The 20304-nt window shown below is 52.8% G+C and overlaps 8 protein-coding genes across 8 annotated transcripts; 4 read left to right on the top strand and 4 right to left on the bottom strand.

The window, feature by feature from the left end:
* Window positions 1–178: 178 nt before the first annotated feature.
* Window positions 179–1744, bottom strand: J4E90_003300 (uncharacterized protein; the record flags this gene model as incomplete). The annotated part of the gene is made up of 3 exons (XM_051432871.1): window positions 179–346; window positions 400–1585; window positions 1632–1744. 3 exons carry the CDS (start codon window positions 1742–1744, stop codon window positions 179–181), a joined length of 1467 nt encoding a protein of 488 aa, XP_051292769.1.
* Window positions 1745–2545: 801 nt separating this feature from the next.
* Window positions 2546–3515, bottom strand: J4E90_003299 (uncharacterized protein; the record flags this gene model as incomplete). Its single annotated transcript, XM_051432870.1, has 4 exons — window positions 2546–3089; window positions 3138–3174; window positions 3223–3395; window positions 3448–3515. The coding sequence occupies 4 exons, from the start codon at window positions 3513–3515 to the stop codon at window positions 2546–2548; spliced, it is 822 nt and encodes a 273-aa protein (XP_051292768.1).
* Window positions 3516–3787: 272 nt separating this feature from the next.
* J4E90_003298 (uncharacterized protein) lies at window positions 3788–5185 on the top strand (the record flags this gene model as incomplete). Its single annotated transcript, XM_051432869.1, has 1 exon — window positions 3788–5185. One exon carries the CDS (start codon window positions 3788–3790, stop codon window positions 5183–5185), a length of 1398 nt encoding a protein of 465 aa, XP_051292767.1.
* A 605-nt stretch (window positions 5186–5790) lies between these two features.
* On the top strand, window positions 5791–7819 carry J4E90_003297 (uncharacterized protein; the record flags this gene model as incomplete). Its single annotated transcript, XM_051432868.1, has 2 exons — window positions 5791–7659; window positions 7709–7819. 2 exons carry the CDS (start codon window positions 5791–5793, stop codon window positions 7817–7819), a joined length of 1980 nt encoding a protein of 659 aa, XP_051292766.1.
* Window positions 7820–8124: 305 nt separating this feature from the next.
* On the bottom strand, window positions 8125–9837 carry J4E90_003296 (uncharacterized protein; the record flags this gene model as incomplete). The annotated part of the gene is made up of 4 exons (XM_051432867.1): window positions 8125–9109; window positions 9166–9546; window positions 9602–9776; window positions 9834–9837. The coding sequence occupies 4 exons, from the start codon at window positions 9835–9837 to the stop codon at window positions 8125–8127; spliced, it is 1545 nt and encodes a 514-aa protein (XP_051292765.1).
* Window positions 9838–10795: 958 nt separating this feature from the next.
* On the top strand, window positions 10796–11878 carry J4E90_003295 (uncharacterized protein; the record flags this gene model as incomplete). The annotated part of the gene is made up of 1 exon (XM_051432866.1): window positions 10796–11878. The coding sequence occupies one exon, from the start codon at window positions 10796–10798 to the stop codon at window positions 11876–11878; it is 1083 nt and encodes a 360-aa protein (XP_051292764.1).
* Window positions 11879–12032: 154 nt separating this feature from the next.
* J4E90_003294 (uncharacterized protein) lies at window positions 12033–14447 on the bottom strand (the record flags this gene model as incomplete). The annotated part of the gene is made up of 1 exon (XM_051432865.1): window positions 12033–14447. The coding sequence occupies one exon, from the start codon at window positions 14445–14447 to the stop codon at window positions 12033–12035; it is 2415 nt and encodes an 804-aa protein (XP_051292763.1).
* Window positions 14448–14923: 476 nt separating this feature from the next.
* J4E90_003293 (uncharacterized protein) lies at window positions 14924–17864 on the top strand (the record flags this gene model as incomplete). Its single annotated transcript, XM_051432864.1, has 7 exons — window positions 14924–15019; window positions 15078–15791; window positions 15837–16079; window positions 16128–16481; window positions 16526–16769; window positions 16819–17336; window positions 17382–17864. The coding sequence occupies 7 exons, from the start codon at window positions 14924–14926 to the stop codon at window positions 17862–17864; spliced, it is 2652 nt and encodes an 883-aa protein (XP_051292762.1).
* Window positions 17865–20304: the final 2440 nt, after the last annotated feature.

Below are 20304 nucleotides of genomic sequence, written 5' to 3'. Positions count from 1 at the left end.
AATACAGCGTAACACAATACCATCTCGTTTGTCACAAGTATGAGTTTAAAGCCAGCGGTAACAGGAGTATCTGGGAATCTAACGAGTGGCACGATTGATGTTCATTCAATTCATTTCGTGATCGTTTTGTGGCCTCGACTATGACCCTTGCTATATACATGTCTTTTGATGTAGACGATTAGACTTCATGTCCGCAAGTCAGGTGCATTTCTCCTTCCGCAGGCAGCGTCCATCTCGGCTCAACACCGATGATACCGCGCTCAGTGATCATGCTAGCGTTTACTGGGCTCTTGGGGATGATCTGCTCACCCCTGATAGCAAGGATGGAAAGTACGTGTGCAGCAGCCTATGTTTGTTAGCAGATGTTCTCACTGTGTAACCTGGTTTCTTGGTGCTTACCTTGGCGTTGATGAAAAGTGTCTCCGGGTTGGGGTTGTCAATGGTGTCGCAAGCTTGGTGGTAGCAAGGATCTTGCTCGACACCAGTTCCAGTGTGGAGACCTCCAACGGGCTTTCCAATGTTCATGAAAGATTGGTAGTCACTTCCACCGGTGAAGCGTGCGGCTGTCACGTTTACGCCTTCCTTCTGGAAATGCTCAACGAAGAGCTTCTCGATGGCTGCTGATCCCGGCGCACCCGTGAGGTTGAAAGTGCTGCCATCACCGTCGAAGACACCAAAGTAACCGCGGGAAACCATGTCGAAGTTGAGGTATGTGAGGATGTTGTTCGCTTCTGTGGCGTTCAAGTTCTGTGTGTAGTACTTGGATCCAAGAAGACCGTTCTCCTCCGCGCCCCACCATGCGAATCGGACCTTGTTCTTGACGTTGAATCTTCTGAGAGCCTTGGCAATCTCGAGAATGAGTGTGCTGCCTGAGCCGTCGTCGTTGATACCAGCGCCGGCTTGTACACTGTCAAGATGCGCACCGAGCATAATGACGTTAGTTGGGTCACCGTCTTTAGTCTCGGTGAAGACGTTCTGTGTGATGCGTGTTTCTACGGTTTGGGTTTGCTGGAAGTACGCTTCGATAGCTTCGCCGGCCTCGAGGCGTGCGACGAGAGGTTCAGCGTCGGCAAGGTTAATGTAGCCGGTTGAAACGTATTCGGGGTTAGGGTTGGACAACGTGCCACCGGTAACATTCGCGGTGTCGCTTGCGTAGATGATTACTGCAGAAGCACCAGCGGCAGCAGCGGGCTTCATGCGCCCAGCGAGGGTAGTACCATCAGGGCAGGCACCTCTTTGCACCAAAACGATCTTGCCCTCAACATCTAAGTTGTCGTAGGCTTCGTTTGTGCAACCTTCGGGTCCAGAGGCACCCAGTACAAGCGGCAGCGTCAATCCTTCCGGAGTCGTCGATGGCGAGTAGGACAATCCAATGACACGGTAAGAGCTGTTGCTCACACTGAATTCAATGGACTCAATCTTGTTGAAAAGAGCCGGGAAATCCTGAGTCCATGTCTTGAAGTGTGTGTTCTGGGTTTTGGCGAGCATGTAGTCAACAGATGCAGCGTAGCCCGGAAGACCGAAAGCACGGTTGCCGCCATTTGCTTTTGCGATAGAGTCAAAAGCTTTGAGGTTACCCATCAACCTACAAAAGTCAGTGTGTCGTCGAATCAACGAATAGACGTCCGTACTTCTCAGTCTTGATCTCAGCCTGGATTGGTCCAGATGAGACCATAGGCCGGGGTCGCACAGCAGCGAATGCTTGCGCAGCGCCCGCAAGGACGATAGCACTGGAAACCTTCATGTTGTCACTTTAATCGGCTAGCTTCTCCAGGATCCAGATGTGACGAGCGTGCGAGTAACGTCGCCCATGTTTAGGTGGCGGCGCCGAACTCATATACGCATGTTTCCCGCCACTGGACGTTCCGGCCTCCTGGGTAAATGCAGCTTGTTTGAGCGCGGAACACCGTGCCTGGCCCACTCTTATCATCGTCTTGCAGGTGCTGTGTCCGGAAAAGAAGGTCACAAGAGAGTAGATCGGTCTTTGCCAAGTTGCCAAGGGGCAGACATTGATACCTGCCCAAAGGGCGATAGACTGGCTTGGCGGGAAGGTTACCATCGTCACGAATCTTGTCTCTTCTATCGCAAGGTGACCAGAGAAGTCGATATATCCGAACGGTCTCTGGTTGACCGATTGAAAGCGATGCAAGCTTCACCGATGAGTACGTTCCGTGTCATGGTTCCTGGGTATTGGTTGTTGGTGTGTCCGAGCGGCGAACTGAATATGAATCCGGGACTATGATCCATGATAACAGAAAATTGCGACTGGAATGCTTTTGGTGAGTTCATGCGGCAGAGTTGGATCCCACAGTTGCGAAGAATGTGATGTATCTTATCTTGACTTGAGTGAGGCGACGCCAGCATATATAGCTCGCGAAGGGCGCGAGTACCTCGATGTCAAGGTCCGTCTCTGGGCGCTTCCAAGCCCATGAACAGAGTAAATGTAAGGAAGCGTACTCGGTAAGAAGTCTGTATCGAAGAGAAATGTGAAAATATTAGAATTATTAGGCGAGATTGGATATCAGTGGTATCAAGGATCAAGATGTCATCTTTCACCATGCAGCAATGGCGCTCGCTCGCTATCACCAGCGACGCCGCTGCCATCGGCATCAGCAAGCTGCTGGTCTCTCTGCTTCTTTCTATCTCTCAGAACGAAAGACAAACCCATAGCGAGTAGGAAACCTTGGAGGATGCCCGTAAAGATGAACAAGCCCCAAGCACTCCAGCCTCCAGGTCCTAGCCTCGCATATAGACTTGCGGCAAAGACGAAGCTCCCCGGTGTCTGAATGCACATCATAGGGATGGATAGACTTCCGGTTTCCTGTAGTCTCCAAGTCATGAGGATCTGTGGTATGTATTGTATAGCGGCAAGGACGGTAGCAAGTAAGCCGAGGAAGTTTGCCCATCCGCGAACGTGTGAAGGGAGCGCGTATACGAAAACGACGGAGCCGATGAATGCGACGACGAAGAAGGCGAGTGAAACACCCAGGACGAGGACGGCCTCTTTCCACGTGGGCATGTCGGTATCTTGTTCCTCTTCTACAGCTGGGGAGCTGCCTCGAGGGAAGAAGATGAGGAAGAGTAGCATGCTGTTAGTTGTTAGTGTCTAGTATGCTGGACGGTTGAGAGTACCGTACATGAAGAAGAAACAACTCCACTGCACCCCGATCTGTACTATCCCGAGCATAGCTGCTGCGCATTGAAAGCTTCCAATCTCCTTACAGCATCCCATATCCCTCGTGCTTTCCGGCAGGGTCAAGATGTTCGCGATGCTAGCGGTTCCCGACACAGTCCCTAGAAGGACAAACATGGGGCTCAGACCACGCGACGACCGACGCGATATGATCTTATAGTGTTGTGGAAGGTATGATACGAGTATTCCGAGGACTATGAAGCTACGGGACGGTGATTAGCTGTGTTGACATGCGACGAACAGGGCAGGCTTACACGGAGACGCCAAAGTTGACCAGGTCGGGATACGCGAGTTCGGTACATCTTGGGTCGTCTGAATACATCGTGGCGGAGTAGATTGTTGTATACGAGGGCGTGTTGCTGCTACATCTGCTATGACTGAAGCGCAGTGGTGTCAGTTGCCGCCTGGGGAAGCATGTGACGTAAGAAGGAGTGCACGCGTCGAGCGGACGCGGAGGCGACGGCTAGCCCCGAGCGCTCCTGCCTCGGCTGCGCGTACCTTCCGCATCAACTATCGCGAAGCCGACGATGCCACAACACCCATCAACCCCAACCCCATGATCATCCGATCTCCCAGTCCCTCTCACAGGCCGACATGGAGTTCCTCCCCGCCCTCCAGCATGGCATAGACGACCTCAAGCCCTCGCTCTTCGAACTCCTTTCCGAGCAACAGCTCGCATCGCTCCTGCCCCCGTCGCTGCGCTACCTCCTCGCCATCACAACACCCCGATATCCACGCTACCTGCTCCCCATACTCAATTCCTTCGATGAAGTCTACGCGCTGCTTATGCTGCTCGTGGAGCGCCACTTCCTTCGCACATACGGCGGATCATTCACCGAGAACTTCTACGGGCTGAAGCGCGCCCGGGTGCTGAAAGTGCGAGGAGGTGAGATACCGCGCGCACAATTGGGCGCATCGGACAGCGTACGAGAGGCTGTAAAGCTGGGCAGTGGCGACATATGGAAGAACCTCGCCGTCCTGGTCGGCCTCCCATGGCTGAAGAGGAAGTTCGACGAGGGCTACGATGTCCACGCTGCGCATGCCAACCTTTTGGGACCCGGGTACAACCGTGACAGAGAAGGATTAAGAGCAGGGGCCAGCGTGAAGGAGAGGCTGATGCACTACTACAAGTGGTTTCTACGCAACATATATCCGAGTGTAAATGCTGCTTACTACTTTTCCTTGCTGGCCTTCAACATGGCCTACCTCTTTGATGGGACCAAGTATCATTCGCCATTCATGTGGCTGATCGGCTCGCGTATACGAAGACTGGGAGAGGCGGATCACAGGGCGATTGAGATTGCGACGGCGCCGAGGAAGGTTGGCCCGGCGCGGCCTGGAGAAGGCGGATCCATCTTCTCGCCAAGGAACATTGCGAGGAGCATAGAGCCGCGCTTGTTGAGTTCGCTGAAGATTCTTCTTCCAACCAGTATCTTCGCGCTCAAGTTCCTAGAATGGTGGCATGCTTCAGACTTCGCCCGACAGCTATCGAGGAAAGCCGCTGAAAACATCGACCTACCACCGCCAATATTACCTTCGTTACCGCCATCCGCGAAGCAACCTTCGAAACAGGGAGAGTCTTCCGAGAAGGCACGTCCGACATCGTCTTTGTCGGACCAACCACAACGCATCGACCCTCCGATATCCTCAACCACTCTCCTCCCAATCCTCACTGTACCCTTACCACCATCATCAACGTTATGTCCCATCTGCGTAACACCCATCGTAACACCCACAGCCTCGCCTACGGGATATGTCTATTGCTATACTTGCATACACAGGTGGGTTGGGGGTGATCACGACCGCCAGGTCGCCTTCATGGAGGGTGCTGCAGGATTTCGAACGGGTGATGATGGAGAAGCAGAAGATGAGGGCTGGGGTAGGGAAGAGGGAAGCAGAGAGGGAAGATGGGAGAGCGGTAAAGGAAGAGATGCTATAACTGGAAGGAGGATACTTGGTGGCACTGAAGGTTTGCGAAGAGTCGTTGTTTAGAGTTATTTTTGCGGCACATCATACCCCTTAGCAATCATTCCACAAGACTAGTAATGACTTGTGACTACTTCTAATTTACTCCGGACCTTTGTTGTCGTCGTGTTCGAAAAAAACCCTCTTTACATATCGTGCCTTTCGTTTGACGCTGAATCATTAAGAATATTCGGTGACGTGATCGGGGTCCGGCGTAGTACGAGCCGATGAGGCATTCCACCTTTGGTTGACTGTGCGCACGCGCGCTAGGTCACGAAAATCAGCCTCAGCCGACGATATCCTGCAAAGATCAGCCGGCCTTCAACCTGCCGCAACCGCCGAATAGTCATAATCGTGCAGGTTAGAGTCACGACGTGCGCCCTTTACTGCCGCTTGTCATGTATCTAAGCCAGGGCGGAAGCTAACACTATTTTCGCTTGCAGCTGCCGCATTAGACCATGCCTACGAATTCTGTCAGCCAATGGTCATATGCGAGGGCCCATATCAGTCATTCCCCACTCTTTGACTTTCTGGTAGTCCTGCGCTCTATATCTCTGCGTTCTTCTTTCACCAACATATTTATGGGTGGGTGGCGCATCTAATCTTAAATTCGCGCTTCAAACCCGTCAGCAATGGCCCCACCAACGATACCAGCAGAACATTCCGTCAATGATTTCGCAAACGATGTCGCGTCTCAGATGGAGGGTTTCACTCAGTCACAAGGTATAGCAGAAGAGGCTATTGCACGAGATCGCGAAGAAGACGAGTCTGCATCAGAGGATGGCGATGATTCTTCCTCGGGTTCGGATACAATCCGGCAGCAATATTCCATGATAAACTCTTACCGCCGGCCTTCCTGGGTTAACCCAGGATCACGATCCACCGCCATAATATCGTCCAGCGTACCCGAAAGGAGTCATCTACCAACGTCATGGAAGAAACACAGTCATCTGTCGAAGAAAGAGAGGGAGACCATGCGAGACGAAGAGCGGAGTCTGCTCCGCGACAATCATCTGATTCCGCCCAAGCACCCAAGGGCTGGAAGCGAGGGACCCTTTGATCGAGTGCGATCTAGAATGTCAATTTCAGGACTGCGAAAAGTCAAGAGCACGCCAGATGAGGAAAGCGCAGTCGAATCACCTTCCGAGCGAACAGCGCTATTGGGGGCATCTGAAGGTGATCCAAACCAACCATACGGGGGTTTGGACTCACCGAAGACGATCAACAAGAAATGGAACGAGGCGGTTGCAGCAGGGCAAATCAACACGAGCTGGCAGCGAGAAGCTAAAGTCTTAACCAAGAGTTCCGCACCGCTCATCTTGACGTTCTTACTACAGTATAGCTTGCCGGTAGCGAGTATCTTCACCGTCGGACACATTGGCAAAACCGAACTAGGGGCTGTGAGTCTGGCGAGTATGACGGCATCGATAACGGGCTATGCAGTATACCAGGGTCTAGCAACTTCGCTCGATACCTTATGTGCACAAGCTTACGGCTCGGGACGTCCCCATCTCGTTGGGCTGCAACTGCAACGCATGTTGTACTTTCTCCTCTTGATCACCATACCAATATCGCTCATATGGGCCTTTGGCACACAGATCCTCTCGCTCATCGTTCCAGAGAAGGAAACGGCACGCCTAGCCGGACTGTACTTGAAGGTTCTCATCTTCGGAGCGCCCGGCTATGCGGCCTTCGAAAGCGGGAAACGCTATGTACAGGCGCAAGGTATCTTCAGCGCGACTATGTACATTCTCCTCATTTGCGCGCCACTCAACGCTTTCCTCAACTGGTTCATGGTGTGGCATCTTGGCTGGGGATTCATCGGCGCACCCATTGCTGTCTCGATCACCGAAAATGTTCTTCCTCTGCTATTGTTTCTCTACGTCAGGTTCATCGACGGATACCAATGCTGGGGTGGGTTCGATCGACGAGCGCTCAGGAACTGGATGCCGATGGTGAAACTTGCGATTCCCGGCTTGATCATGGTGCTTGCCGAGTTTCTGGCTTTTGAGATCTTGACGTTGAGCTCATCGTGGCTTGGCCCAACTGAACTTGCGGCGCAGTCTGTGCTGGGCTCGATTACCGGTATCACCTTCCAGATACCGTTTCCCATGAGCGTGGCAGCGTCCACGCGCATCGCTAATCTCATCGGCGCAACCTTGGCGGTTCCAGCAAAGACAACAGCCAAGGTCGCCGTCTTTGCCTCGGTCCTCGTCGGCATCTTCAACCTACTACTCCTTTCGCTTCTTCGTGAGGCCATTCCCCGTCTCTTCACACCTGACGAAGAAGTCATAGACATGGTCGCAAAGCTACTACCGCTATGCGCGACTTTCCAGGTCTTTGATGCGTTAGCCGCCAACTGTAACGGTATCTTGCGTGGCTTGGGCAGGCAGGAGATTGGTGGCTATGTTGGATTGTTTGCCTACTACATCGTTGGTATCCCGATCAGCTTCGGCACCGGGTTTAGATCCCCACATTGGGGTCTGTATGGGCTTTGGAGTGTAAGTCTCGCTGCTGACACCTAAACTGACACCTGTTAACATGTCACAGGGACCTGCGATTGCTCTTGGCATAGTCGCTGCCATTGAAGGTGTATTCATATGGCGAACAAGCTGGGATAAAGCAGTTGAAGATGCGAAGGTGCGGAATGCTGCAAATTAGGAGTGGCTACATTCGATGAAAAGCGTATCGCTGCATAACTCTAGTGTTCAATGATGAATGAAAACGAGAAATTGCATTGATGTCATGTGTCTTCATGGCGTGTCTAGTGCTGGGTTGCATGATTCTAAGTAATACATTGGGTGAAATGAATGATGGTATGCTTGGAGATTTCTATTGCCGAATACGAGTGAGTGACTGGATTTTGTCTCCTTGCAATAGTGTTGTAAACTTTGGTAATGACTGCTGTCTACCTTCCGCCTCCTACGGTATGCCTGAAATGTCCCGTTTCTTTATTGTCTCCGCGCTCAGTCAAGAAGCTTCTGGGCCCAGGGTGCACTCTCATACCAAGCGCGAATCTTCTTGCCGAAGACATAGAGTGGAAGTGCAGCTCCGGTAACAATGGCAGCGGCCGATGCTAGGGTTCCGAACACGGCCATAGGTCCAGCAGTGTCGAGCCAGCCAATCATCGGAGTGATACCAACAGTGACAGCACCGGCGGAGATCATGTTGATTGAGGAGAAAGCTTGAGCAGAATGCTCGGGGTGACAGTCGATGACGTAGGCAATGGCGATCTGCACGCCAGCGACACTACCCACGTTGGTGACTGTCATCCAGACGAGAATCCAGACTAGGGGCAGACTGTTCTGGAAAGAAGCACCCAGACCAATCAAGCCGACCATGGTGATTGGGGTCGAAAGCAAGAGGAGCACGAGGCGGAATTCGGGCTCGACCATGCCTTTGGTGGTACCGTTGTGGCGCGCCATCAGGCCAACCGAAGCGTCAGACATCCAGCCGAAGAATGGTCCAGACAGTAGACCGACCACAAATAGAGGCAAGTTGGTCAGACCGATCTGACTGGGTGTCAAATCGTAAGGAGGAGATGACAACAGGATTGACATGAAGGTGGACATGCCAGCCAGGAACAGGAATACTGTGGTGTTGAGAAAGCAGCTGTAGAAGACGATGGGTGAGCTGATGAGGCCAAGGGGCTTGATAATGCCTTTGAAGAACGACTTATCCGAGAGTCGGCCGCGAGACAGAGCTAGCTTCTCGTTGTATGTCTGCCTTGCAGGTCGAACGGAGGCCTTTAGATCTTCCTCGTCCCATTCTGCGCTTAGCTTATCGGCGGGCACGTGGATTGTTGTCACATCGTCCGTCTTACGGTTGAAGTAGGCCGACTCGAAGATTGTTAGGTAAAATACGGGGATCAGAGCCGAGTAGATGAGGGCGGTGATGAGGAAGTTGGCGGAAACGCCAAACTGATCGGTGACGAAACCAGCGATAATTTGACTAGAAGGAGCCTTTGTTAGCAGCTAGAGAGGTGACGGGTTACTGTTATAACTCACCCAACTTGAGCTCCAGAGTTCAGCATCAGATTCCACACCGCGATAGATCGACCTCGTTGGTGAACGAAGAAAATGTCGCTGATCGTCGCGGTAAGGAGGGTGAACAGAGGTGCAGAGAAGAGACCACCAGCTGTTCGAGCGACGGCTAGCATGGGGAATGTTGAAGAAAGGTAAGCCGCGAAGTTGGCTAGAGCAAGCAGTACGACGCTCCAGATGTAGAACGGTCTTCGCCCCCAAACATCCGTGCCCGCAACCGCAACGAAAGCTGCGGCTGAAGTCCAGAATGTTGGTGCTGTAAGCAGCCATGTCGACACATCGCCCTCATTGCTCTGAATCTTTTCGGTGAGAGGTTCCAAGCCTGGGGTGAGCATAGTTGTGGTTCTATGATAAATGAGCGTAAGGATTTGCCAGTCCAATCCATATGAGAGAGACTTACGCGTTCGTGACTGCAGAACCGAAAGCGAGGATGAGCAGATGGATGCATTTCCACTTCAAACTCCAGTTCAGAGGGTCGTTTGGGTCATCGGACGGTTGCGGGGAGAGTACAATGCCTCCATTCCTTTTGGAGGTATCAAGTTCGGGTACCTTGTCGTCGCTCGTATCCTTGACCCCTAATCTAGAGGTACCCCGAGGAAATGCTGACCGCTTGCTTTCCAATACACCCCAACCCATGATGACCGGCTTTGATGTTCAAATGGAGTTAATGCGGAAGGGACGGCCCGCGTCTTTTGAGGATCGAATGCGAAAGGTAGAAAATAGAAGAGAAAATGCCGTCCAGCGGTTTGCCAATACCAGCAGGCGACGAAGCGAAAACAAAGATGCAAGTAGAGAGAGGTGAAAGAGAAGTCGAGAACCAGTCTACAGAACAAAATACAAATTGCTAACCACCATGATATATATCCATCACCATATCGTGCACTGCCCAGCCGGACTGTTTTCACGATCAGCAAACACGTTACGCATCCGACAGGTCGGGTTAGGCATAACTCGGCCGTTCGTGATGCTGCGACATGTCGCAGAGGAGTCTCACAAACATTTGGAGAACAACACGCGTGAGCCCTACTTAAGTCGTCCCCAAACTGGCATTGATCTGGGTCTTTGGACGTGCGCCTGGCGTGGTGCCTGACGCGTTATGGGGTTTAAGGCGTTTCGAGTCGCTGGGGAAGATCACGAAAGAACGTTGGGATTGAGAAGTCCGAATGTCCGTGAATGCCAAGCACTGAAAGTCCGAAAGTGCGGGGAGACGCGCAGCCACATCGACGCCACGATTCGCTCAACGCTCAAGCTTGGCTGTCTCGCTCTATTATGCTAACTGTTGAGCATTACAAAGCGCAACAGCTCTTTGTCCCCTGTGCAGAGATCTAATACTACATGCAGATGCTACAGGCGGCTACTATCCCGAGGTCTGGAGGACGCTGCCATCAGGTATCCGCGTCTCCGGAGAAAGGTGGACTTGGGGACGCTGACAACACGGACTAGAGTACGTAAAGACTACCTCGTGAAAACTAATACCGAGATAAGGCTGAGGATGCGGGGTCTCGCCACAATTCGTCCTTAGAACAGAAGATTCCAGCCCCGGCTCCTTCAAGATACCTTGTATCATATCAGTCGGCATTTTGAAACAGGCCAAATGTCTTGCCCCGCTCGCCTGTATCCCTTGCGCAAACCTCGAAATCATCGCGTTCCCATCCCTCGATGGAAACTTAGCCTGCCCACCAATGTCGAACAAGTATTCACATCATACGTTGGTATCGAGCAGCATGAGGACAGCGCCGTAGCTGCTCATGCAAAAGACGAAGGTGTCTGTGCTATCCAGCAATGGCTCAGGCAAAGTGATGCACCAGAAGCAGTGGAAGCATTCACTACGCTAGACAATTACAGTCGCATCGAAGGGACTGTGTGGGTGTGCTATTGGAGCGATGAAGCAAGACGTAACAATGCCATCGAATCATTAAACCTTAAAAAAATACATCAGAATATATCCACCGCTGGTCAGCCACTCATCGGGCTATGGCACGAAGGCTTCAAGGCATCCGTATCCCGCCTAGAAACCAACTACTCCGGTCTTGACTACCTCCCCGGACTAGCGAGATTACCTGGTGCCAGTACCGAAGAACACAATCTAAGCACGTACTGGGGAGCAGCTCGCGATCGCATTCCAGATTCCGCCCACGATCTTTTCCCTCGAGCGGCTGATATGCCGCGTCCAAATCCAGTGCCAACTGGCATAGGCCAACACCTGACAGGCACGAATCACGAGAACATGGTCCACATTCGCTCTGGACAGTATTGGGAGAACTGCGGCAAGGAAGAAGCAGATTCGTATGAGCAGAAACTCGAGCCGACCTTGCAGCAAGGCCTCAAATATCTACATGAGAATTCAACGGAGACTGGAGCTCTTAGTATCCAATATCTTCGTAATGAGGATGTACAATCCCCTTGTGGTAGTAAGGAAGAGCGAAAGGAATCGTGTGGCGCGGGTTTCTTCGCCAACCTCGAAGACCTAGAGCATTGGGCCAAAAGCCACGCGTCGCATCTGAAGATCTATGGTGGTGCACTTGCACATTACAAAGCGTTTGGAGATGAGAGGAGATTTCGAACATGGCACGAGGTATCTGTCATCAACGAGGGCGACGCTATGTTTGAGTATGTGAATTGCTCGCCTGAGACGGGTGTTCTTTCATCCCTGCCCCTCCAAAGCGGGACAATGTAAAGCTCAATATATATTTTGAATGGATAGTACTCCGACAGGTCGCTTTTCCAACCACAAAAACCACCCGATTGGACAACTCCGAAAAGAGTATGCCATAATGACAACGCCATTGCAATGCAAAATGCGACATACACGCACCATGGTATCGTACACATTATTTCTTGGGTCCAGACCTAGCCAGCTTCCGCATGAAGGCATTTTGGACACCCTTGGTCCCCTTGAGCTCCTTATTTCTGCTCTTGTTGACCTCCATGTAGGCCATGGTCTGGCCACCGGACAACTCGGATAGCGTACCTGCTGCTCGCCTCACACCGTTCTTCTTCCTATTACCCTTATTGGAGGCGTACTTAGTGCCGAAAGCATCACCCTCAATCCTCTCTTCCTTTGCGTCTTCTTCGCGGGCAAGGAGGACATCCATCAGTAGCTCTCGGCGCTCTTGCGGTGTCGCAAACGCCAGTTGTGAGAAGTTTTCTAGTCCTTCAAGACGAGTGATGACCTTGAAGGCATATCCTTGATCGACGAGGAAGGCTTGTCGCTTCGACGAGTAGTACATCTCGTCTGTATCTTTTGACACGAGAGAATAGAAGAAGGCGTTGAAACCTTCGTCGTTCCTGCGCTTCGCCCTCAAAATTCTGCCCAAGCGCTGCGCTTCTTGACGACGGGAACCGTAATGGGAAGAGATTTGAATGAGACACGTCGCCTCGGGTAGATCGAGACTGGTGTCACCAATCTTGGACAGGAAAATGGTGTTGACAAGCTCGTTGTGTTGAAAGTTCTCCAAAATACGAAGACGTTCTTGTTGAGGTGTTGCGCCGTAGATGTAGGCCTTGCCCAATTTTCGTGAGTACTTCTCTAGTGCGTAAACGTTATCAGAGAAAACAATGATTTTGTCGCCTCGTGACTCATGGTAATTGATTAAGAACTGGCAGGCTTGGAACTTCTTGGGGTTCATGATGGAAAGTAGTGCACGTTTTTGCAGGGATGATGGTTTGAGCCACTCGGTGTAGAACTCTGGTGTCATCTGACACCAGACTTCAGCGCACTGGACTTTGGCGATGTGACCTTGCTCCGATAGCTCTTGCCAGTTAGCTTCGTACAATTTGGGTCCAATCAAAAAGTTGAGGTCATCGATCTTGTCATCTTCTCGCAGCAGTGTAGCAGTAAGACCGAGTTTCGCGTGTGATGCGATCTCATAGGTGACCTTCTTGAAGATGTTGGCGGGTACAACGTGCACCTCGTCGGCAATCAGCAGACCCCATTCTCTTTCACGGATGAACTGCATGACCTTTTCGGCATCATGCGAACGCTTCCTAGCGTTACTGATCATAGAATAGGTGCTGATAATGATACCGGCCTGGCGGGGGAACCTGGTCTTGTTATCGGCAGTGAAGACAGCAACGTCCTCTGGGTTGATGTTGGACCATTTGATGAATTCGGCTCGCCATTGCACAACAGACATTGCGCTCGTGCACAGGACGATGACGGATTTCTTGACACCACAGGCAGCTGTGATGCCAACCAAAGTCTTACCTGCGCCACAAGGCAACACAATGATGCCCGAGCGCGCTCGAGAGTTGGAGAACATCTTACTCAGAGCCTTTTCTTGGTAGTATCTGATTTGCGCGTGGGGTTTGAGATCGATTTCGAGGTTCGGGTTGGTATCGTCGTTGTTGAAGTCGTATTCCTCCGTGAGCGGCAGACCGATGCTCCGACAGCGCTTGACGACCTTTTCGCGCTCTTCGCTTCTGATTTGAAACGAGTGGACTTGGGCCACTTCGTCATCGTCGTCGTCTTCTCGAAGTGTGGCGATCATGTCGCTCGGCGGCGGCTGCTGTACAGCTTCTGGCTGTTGCTGCTGTGCCATGTTGTTCGCACCAGCAGCGAGCTTGGTACCCGGAATAGCCATCTGACCAATCTTGGGGGCGGCCTCCTTGATGAGACCGTCTGTTGAATCTGCCCGACACTCGGCGACCACAGGATCGCGTAGAAGCTTCTGTAGTATGGTAGGGTCCTCGCTCTCAATGTACGACAATGTCTTCTTGAGCACGATCTTGGCCTTGCCGAAGGCGGAGGTGGACTTTTCGACGAATTGCATGATGGCGGCGGATAGAGCTGTCTTGGAGTAGCGGTCGAGTTTGTCTATGATCTCCTGCTTGGAATGCCCAACACTGACGGCGGCGAAGAGGCTGTGGGTGGTAAGCTGGTACTCATGCATCTTGGAGACACGCGACTGCGGCTCGGCGATGTTGATCAAAAAGTCCTGGGCCTCATCGAAGAGAGGATGGAAGGACTCGAGGATGATTCCACCCGCGTCGTTGACCCAGAGCGGGCGATTGTGATGGTCAGGCTTCAGCTCCGCACTCCACTGGTCTGACTTCCTGAAGAGATCGGCCGCTGCGTCTCTGACCCTACCAGCGCGCGCTCGCTTTGTCATGGCCTTGACGTCGAACTCCTCTTTGAGCTGGTCGAACGTCTCCTGATCACTCATGGGGCCCTCATCGTTGTCGTCCCAGCCATCCTCGGCCTCTGCGTCTGCTGCCGTCTGCGCTAGCTTGCGTTTGGGTGGCATCGTGGCGGCCGCCTGCTGCTGAAAGACGGAGCCTCGTTATATATCTCTGTAGTATACGGGTGCGAGAATAGGCGAGCGGTGGGAGCGACAAGATATCGACGGGTGGTATGGACGTGCAGCGGTCGCGGGTGGAGTGTCGGTGGCGGAGGCAGCAGGCATAAGTAAAGGAAGGCGCCGCGGTGATTATGTAATGACGTATGGCACCTGCATTCGCGTCTGGACCCAAATGCACCCTCTGAACGGTCACTGAGTGTGGAGCAGACGATGACTGTGCTGGTCTGAGCAGACGACGAAGATACAGTCGACTGGGTGGTGAGTCTGAACTGGCAACGCGCCCAGACGCGAAAGCATGTGAATAGCCGGCGTTTGTTCGGGGGCGCTGCCGACGTCACTCTCGGCGAGGCTGCTCTCACCACATCTACTGTGTCAATCTACCGCACCTAGAATGCGCACATGACGCCGTGACATGCTTGCCAATGGGTGCATCCGACTCGAAACTGTCCTTCAAGCAGGGCGTCTTCCGCCTGTCTGAGCCCAAGCAGATCCCCGCCGACGACGCTTACTGGACTGGCGTATGCTCTGCCCTGCCCTCTGTCCTCTGTGCTGTTGCTGTACTGACGACGGCGCCAGTTCTGGGAGCTGCCCGAGTCGACGGAAGATGTCTTCTCGCTCTTCTCGCCCGCAGACATTCGCCGCACCCGCGACAACAACCTCGCCAATCTCGAGACGCTCATCCTCGCCGTCACCTCGCGCCTCATAGTCCTGCGCAACCACCCCTCCTTCCCCGACCCCGAGCTGGCCCCGGAGCGCGACGCCCTCAACTGCATACGGGTCCTCACGCGACTGCTGCCCTTCTTGTATGAAGCCGACCACCTCGAGACCTGGGAGGACCAATTCTTTTGGGCCGCGCGGCGGAAGCGCAGTCGGCGGGGCCAGCTGGTGCGAAGCGAGATCATCTTCGACGAGGCCAACCCTGAGCAGACGCCCACTGAGAAGGAGCCTGAGTTCGAGAAAGCCAAGCCGCTGGCCGAGGAGATCATCGACACGCTGATTGACCTGCTCTTCTTCTCCGACTTCACCCTTCCCAAAGTCGCGGCTGGCAAGAACAAGGTCTCGTATGCGATATGGCAGAGCGGCGTTGGCTGCAACACGCCCGTCGCCTCGACCAAGGAATTTGAGAGCAATAGGACCGAGATCCTGCGCTTGCTGCTTACTCTAGCCAGCAAGTCCATGTACATGTCGGCGGGCGTGCTGCCAGTCAAGGGCGTTAAGGCTATCACCTACATTGCGACCTGTCCCGACAAGCAGGTCGTTCTGTCCGTCCTCTGCTCGCTGCTCAATACCGTGAGTGCCTCGATATTCTCTGTTATGCACTACTGAATCTCGCAGACCCTCAAATACAACCCCGCAACATGGCGCGTGCCATACGACCACGTCGTCTTTAAGGACCAGCGACAGGTCCTGGTTACCTACTGCTTGCAGTTGCTCCTCGTCCTCGTCCTGTACCCCATACCCGAGTCTGGAAACGGCCCAGCGCCTAAGAACTTCTTCCGCCATTTTCTCGGCCGTCTACACCGTCCCCAAGACTTCCAGTTCCTGGTTGATGGTATGACGAGAATACTCAATCAGCCGGTATGCAACACATCCAATGCGCTGTTTTCTCTCGCTGATACAGAATAGCTTCAAGCCAACACCTCCTATCTTCCTGGTAGCCACAAGTCACTGACCTGGGCACCCGAAATGATCATGCTGTTTTGGGAGGCACTGCAGTGCAATAAGCGCTTCCGCTCCTTCATCATTGACACCGATAGGGCCCACGATTTCGTCGTCTTGGTGCTCTACTATGCCATCGACCAGCGGAATGATCTGTCAAAGCAGGGTCTTGTGCGCATGTGCATCTTCGTGCTCCAGACGTTGAGTGTCGAACCGCAGTTTGGCAAGAGCCTCAACAAGACTTTTGAGGGGCAAGAGTCGCTTCCAGCTAGCATACGCATACCCAACTTCCACGGTACATACGCCGACTACGTCATCACGGTATGTATCACCATTAAAATCAATACCTGTGCTAATTATGCTAGTCTATATATACCCTACTCACCACTGGTAAAGGCAGGCTAGACGCCATCTACCCTGCTTTACTCGCAATCCTCAACAACATCGCGGCTTACGTTCAGAACATCGGACGCGCCTCGAGCTCTAAATTGCTCCAACTCTTTGCGTCCATGTCATCTCCTAGCTTCCTATTCGCCAACGAAAACAACCACACTCTTCTGCAATCATTGTTAGAAGTTCTCAACGCTATGATTGAGCATCAATACCCACGTAAGATCAGCAACCCTGGCCCTCTTTTACTTGTTCTAACTATCTTTAGACAACCCAAACCTGGTGTACGCTATCGTGAGATCGCGGAAAAGGTTCCAGGCACTGCGAGACTTCACGTTGGAGAGCGGCCAAGAAGAAATCGAGCGTCAGAACCAGCAACGCAAAGAAGGCGGCGAAGACCTTACACGAACTAATTCCATTGACAGTCTTAGAAGTCCTACGGTAGCTCGCACACCTACTCTAGGCAATGTACCGGAAGAGGACAGTGCTTTCGCTATTGGCGACGACGATGATTCAGACGCAGAAGATGCACGCCCATCAGAGCCATCAAGATCCCACGTCCCATCACAGTCAGGAGCTTCGAGAAGCGCGTCAAGAAGCGCATCCATAGCCTCATCTATAGACGACTCTGTGCCGCTTCAAGTAAGGGGCATGTCGGAGAAGGCAAGGGGCAAGATGCCAGTTGGCCAACCTGCCTTCTCTCGGCAGAACAGTATGACCAGTCTCCATAGTCTGGCGGGCCCAGCCTTAGCCACTAATGAGTTCTTTACTCCCTCCGTCCCATGGGTAAGTTTGCACTGTACAGACCACAAGCTTTACTGACCTCTGTAGTTGGAAGGATGGCTTTCAGAACTACCAATGCATACTATTCTAATGCTGATATCGGAACTCGGTCCCAAGATGCCCAGCTCAGGCAGCGCCAATGACACAGCCGCAGCGTTGAAAACTATACGCGAGACCGAGGTGCGTGGAATTGAGCCTTCGCCCATCAGAGTGCACCTCTTCGAGTGGTCGGCCTTATCTCTGGGTTGGTATGAGTCGCTACTCTGGGGATTTGTCTTCGCAGCCGAGATGGTTGTAGCCAAGGGTACTGCCGGGGTATGGAACAACACTAGCATAAGGTTGTTCAAGGTTCAAGAAGCTGCGGCCACAGCGCCTTCACTTCTGCAGCCAAGAGGGGCTGTAGATGCAGTCGGGACGAATCTCGTGCAGCGAATTGGCTCCCTCAATCTACGCGGAGTTGCAACCCAAGGCGCGCAACGCTCCCCAACGAGCAGCGGCAATGCCGGCGCCAACACAGTTAGAGACGTGTAACAAATGTCACGGAAATGTTATTTCAGCCACATGGCAAATATTGGCCACAACTTCCATCGTATTCGAGAAGGTTTATAGTATCGCGAATGCTCATTGGTGTGCCTGGCATGCGGGTTAGGCCTTTTATCCTAATCAGACCCTGACGTTTGCCGATCATTTGGGCTCGACTGCACAGCCACAACACTCGCCACATCTTGGTGCGCTAGAGATAGACAGCCAACAACAGTGTAAGGACGTCTACAAGCGACCCTAGATTCGTTTCATGGCTCTACAATGAAGCAAAACGCGCAAGCTCCAGGCTGTTCTGACGTGCCTCAGGACGATCTTATCTTGTTATGCGTTCGCGACGGACGAAAGTGTTCGAAGGTCAAGTGGAGGTACCCCATGATTATGTAGTGCTCCCGCAACCCAATAGTGTACATTGTACTTTTTTGCATTAATCTTCGCGTCTTGATCCTTTGGTAGCGAAGTCTTCGTGAATATCTTACGGCTGCTGTGTACAGATGCGACATTTGGACAGAGATAGAATATACATGACAGGTATTTACAGTTGCGCCCCCGGCCCTGCGACTGGCACTAAGGAACAGAACAGACTCACTTCAATACCCAATCTACCTCTGCAACCATGAATACATCCGCACCTCACGACGATGAAGCCATCACCACGTACAGCATGCACGTGCGTATCTCCTCACTGTCCACCCATCACCAGGCCGAAAAGTCTAACCGCAAAACAGGTCTCCGCCAAATACCTTGAGCTCACCAAGAAGAAGTTGGAGTTGACACGTCTACCGCGTGAACTAGAATTGCCAGATGAGAGGATATGGGAGCAAGGTACACCGAAGAGTGTACTTGAGCCGCTCTTGGACTTTTGGTACGTTTCCTCTTTCTTCTACACCCGACCTTCACAAAAACTGACATTCAAGCAGGCTCGAAGATTACGATTGGCGGGCCGCCGAATCGCGCTTCAACTCGACTCTCCCTCAATACCGCACCACCATCACCATACCCTCCGCCGTCACCTCCACTGATTCCACACAATCGCTACGCATACATTTCGTACACAAGCGATCTAAACACCCCAACGCCATCCCATTGCTTCTTTGCCACACATGGCCGTCGTCGTTCATCGAGGTCCAACGCGTCATCGATGGGCTGACGGATCCACACTCTCTGCCTGGTCATGCGAACAGTGCACAGCAAGCCTTCCATGTTGTAGCGCCGAGTATACCAGGGTTTGGGTTTAGTGATGCCAGTATGGAAGAAGGGTTTGGTTTGCACGGGACAGCGGATGTGTTCCAAAGGTTGATGGGGAGGTTAGGATACACACAGTTCGTCGCTCATGGAACGGGATGGTAAGTCATTTAATTTCGTGGTCTCGACTTTGGCTACGTGGTCGCTGACGAGTCTTCCAGGGGATTTGGTATATGTCGCGCGTTGGCGTTGAGACACCCAGAGAGTTGTCGGGCGGTGCATACTACGAATCCATCGTTTGACAAGCCGAACTTGAAGAGCGGGCCGATGCGGTATCTCAAGTACCGGGTTGCGAAGCTGACGCGGGCAAAGGTGCCGTTATTGAGTTTTGGATATATGCCGAATGAAGTGCAGACACCCCCGAAAGGCCTGCATGGGAAAGACCCAGCAACATTGGATGCAGTGTATAGCGGTGAGCCGCTAGGACCTACGCTCCATCGCCTCTACTCGCTTCGACCGCAGACATTGGCCTTCTCTTTATGCGACTCACCTGTGGGATTGCTTGCCGCCTTGCTCGATGTTATTCACACGAGAGAAGTTATACCGCGTCCGCTTTCGTCGCGGCCAAGGAGTCCCTTTCTTTCACCGGTTGAGCTGGAGATGCAGCGAGGCGAGGAAGAGCAAGAGGAAGAGGAGGATGTGCCTTCGACATCTACGGCACAACCTGGAGGTGCGACGAGCCCAGATAGAGTGGACAGCGATGGGAGGAGTTATACATGGAGTCCTACGGAGGTGCTGAACTTTACAATGTTGCAATGGTTACCAGGGCCTGAAGCGGTACGTTACCCTTTTCATATACTTGACGCGCTTGTTATGAGGAGAATGGGAGGTACTCGCCGCTGTTCGTGACGTACTCTTTGCCACTTGAAGATCTGCTGAGGTCCATCTTGGTTTACCCTTGAACTCTTCGTCTGAAGTTCCTCACCGCTGACGTCTGACGACGAATAGGCCCTCCGCTGGCTCCGCCGCGCGCACATCGACATGCAATCCCCCTCTTACCGACCCTTCACATCCACTCCCCTTGGCATCTCCACCTTCCACCATCCTAACAGCAGCACCGCAACACCGCTAATGTGGGGTGCACGTTCCTGGGACATATCCTGGGTGAAGCGCCATGCCGGCCGCCCTGCAATGTTGCCAGGCTTCGAGGCACCAGATGCGCTAGTATTAGATCTGAGAGAATGTT

This window comes from Alternaria incomplexa (genome assembly GCF_024043165.1).
Source record: "Alternaria incomplexa strain BMP 0042 chromosome Unknown scaffold_4, whole genome shotgun sequence".
Taxonomy (NCBI): domain Eukaryota; kingdom Fungi; phylum Ascomycota; class Dothideomycetes; order Pleosporales; family Pleosporaceae; genus Alternaria; species Alternaria incomplexa.
The sequence above is the reverse complement of the archived record's forward strand: the minus strand, read 5'-3'. Positions and strand labels throughout refer to the sequence as shown.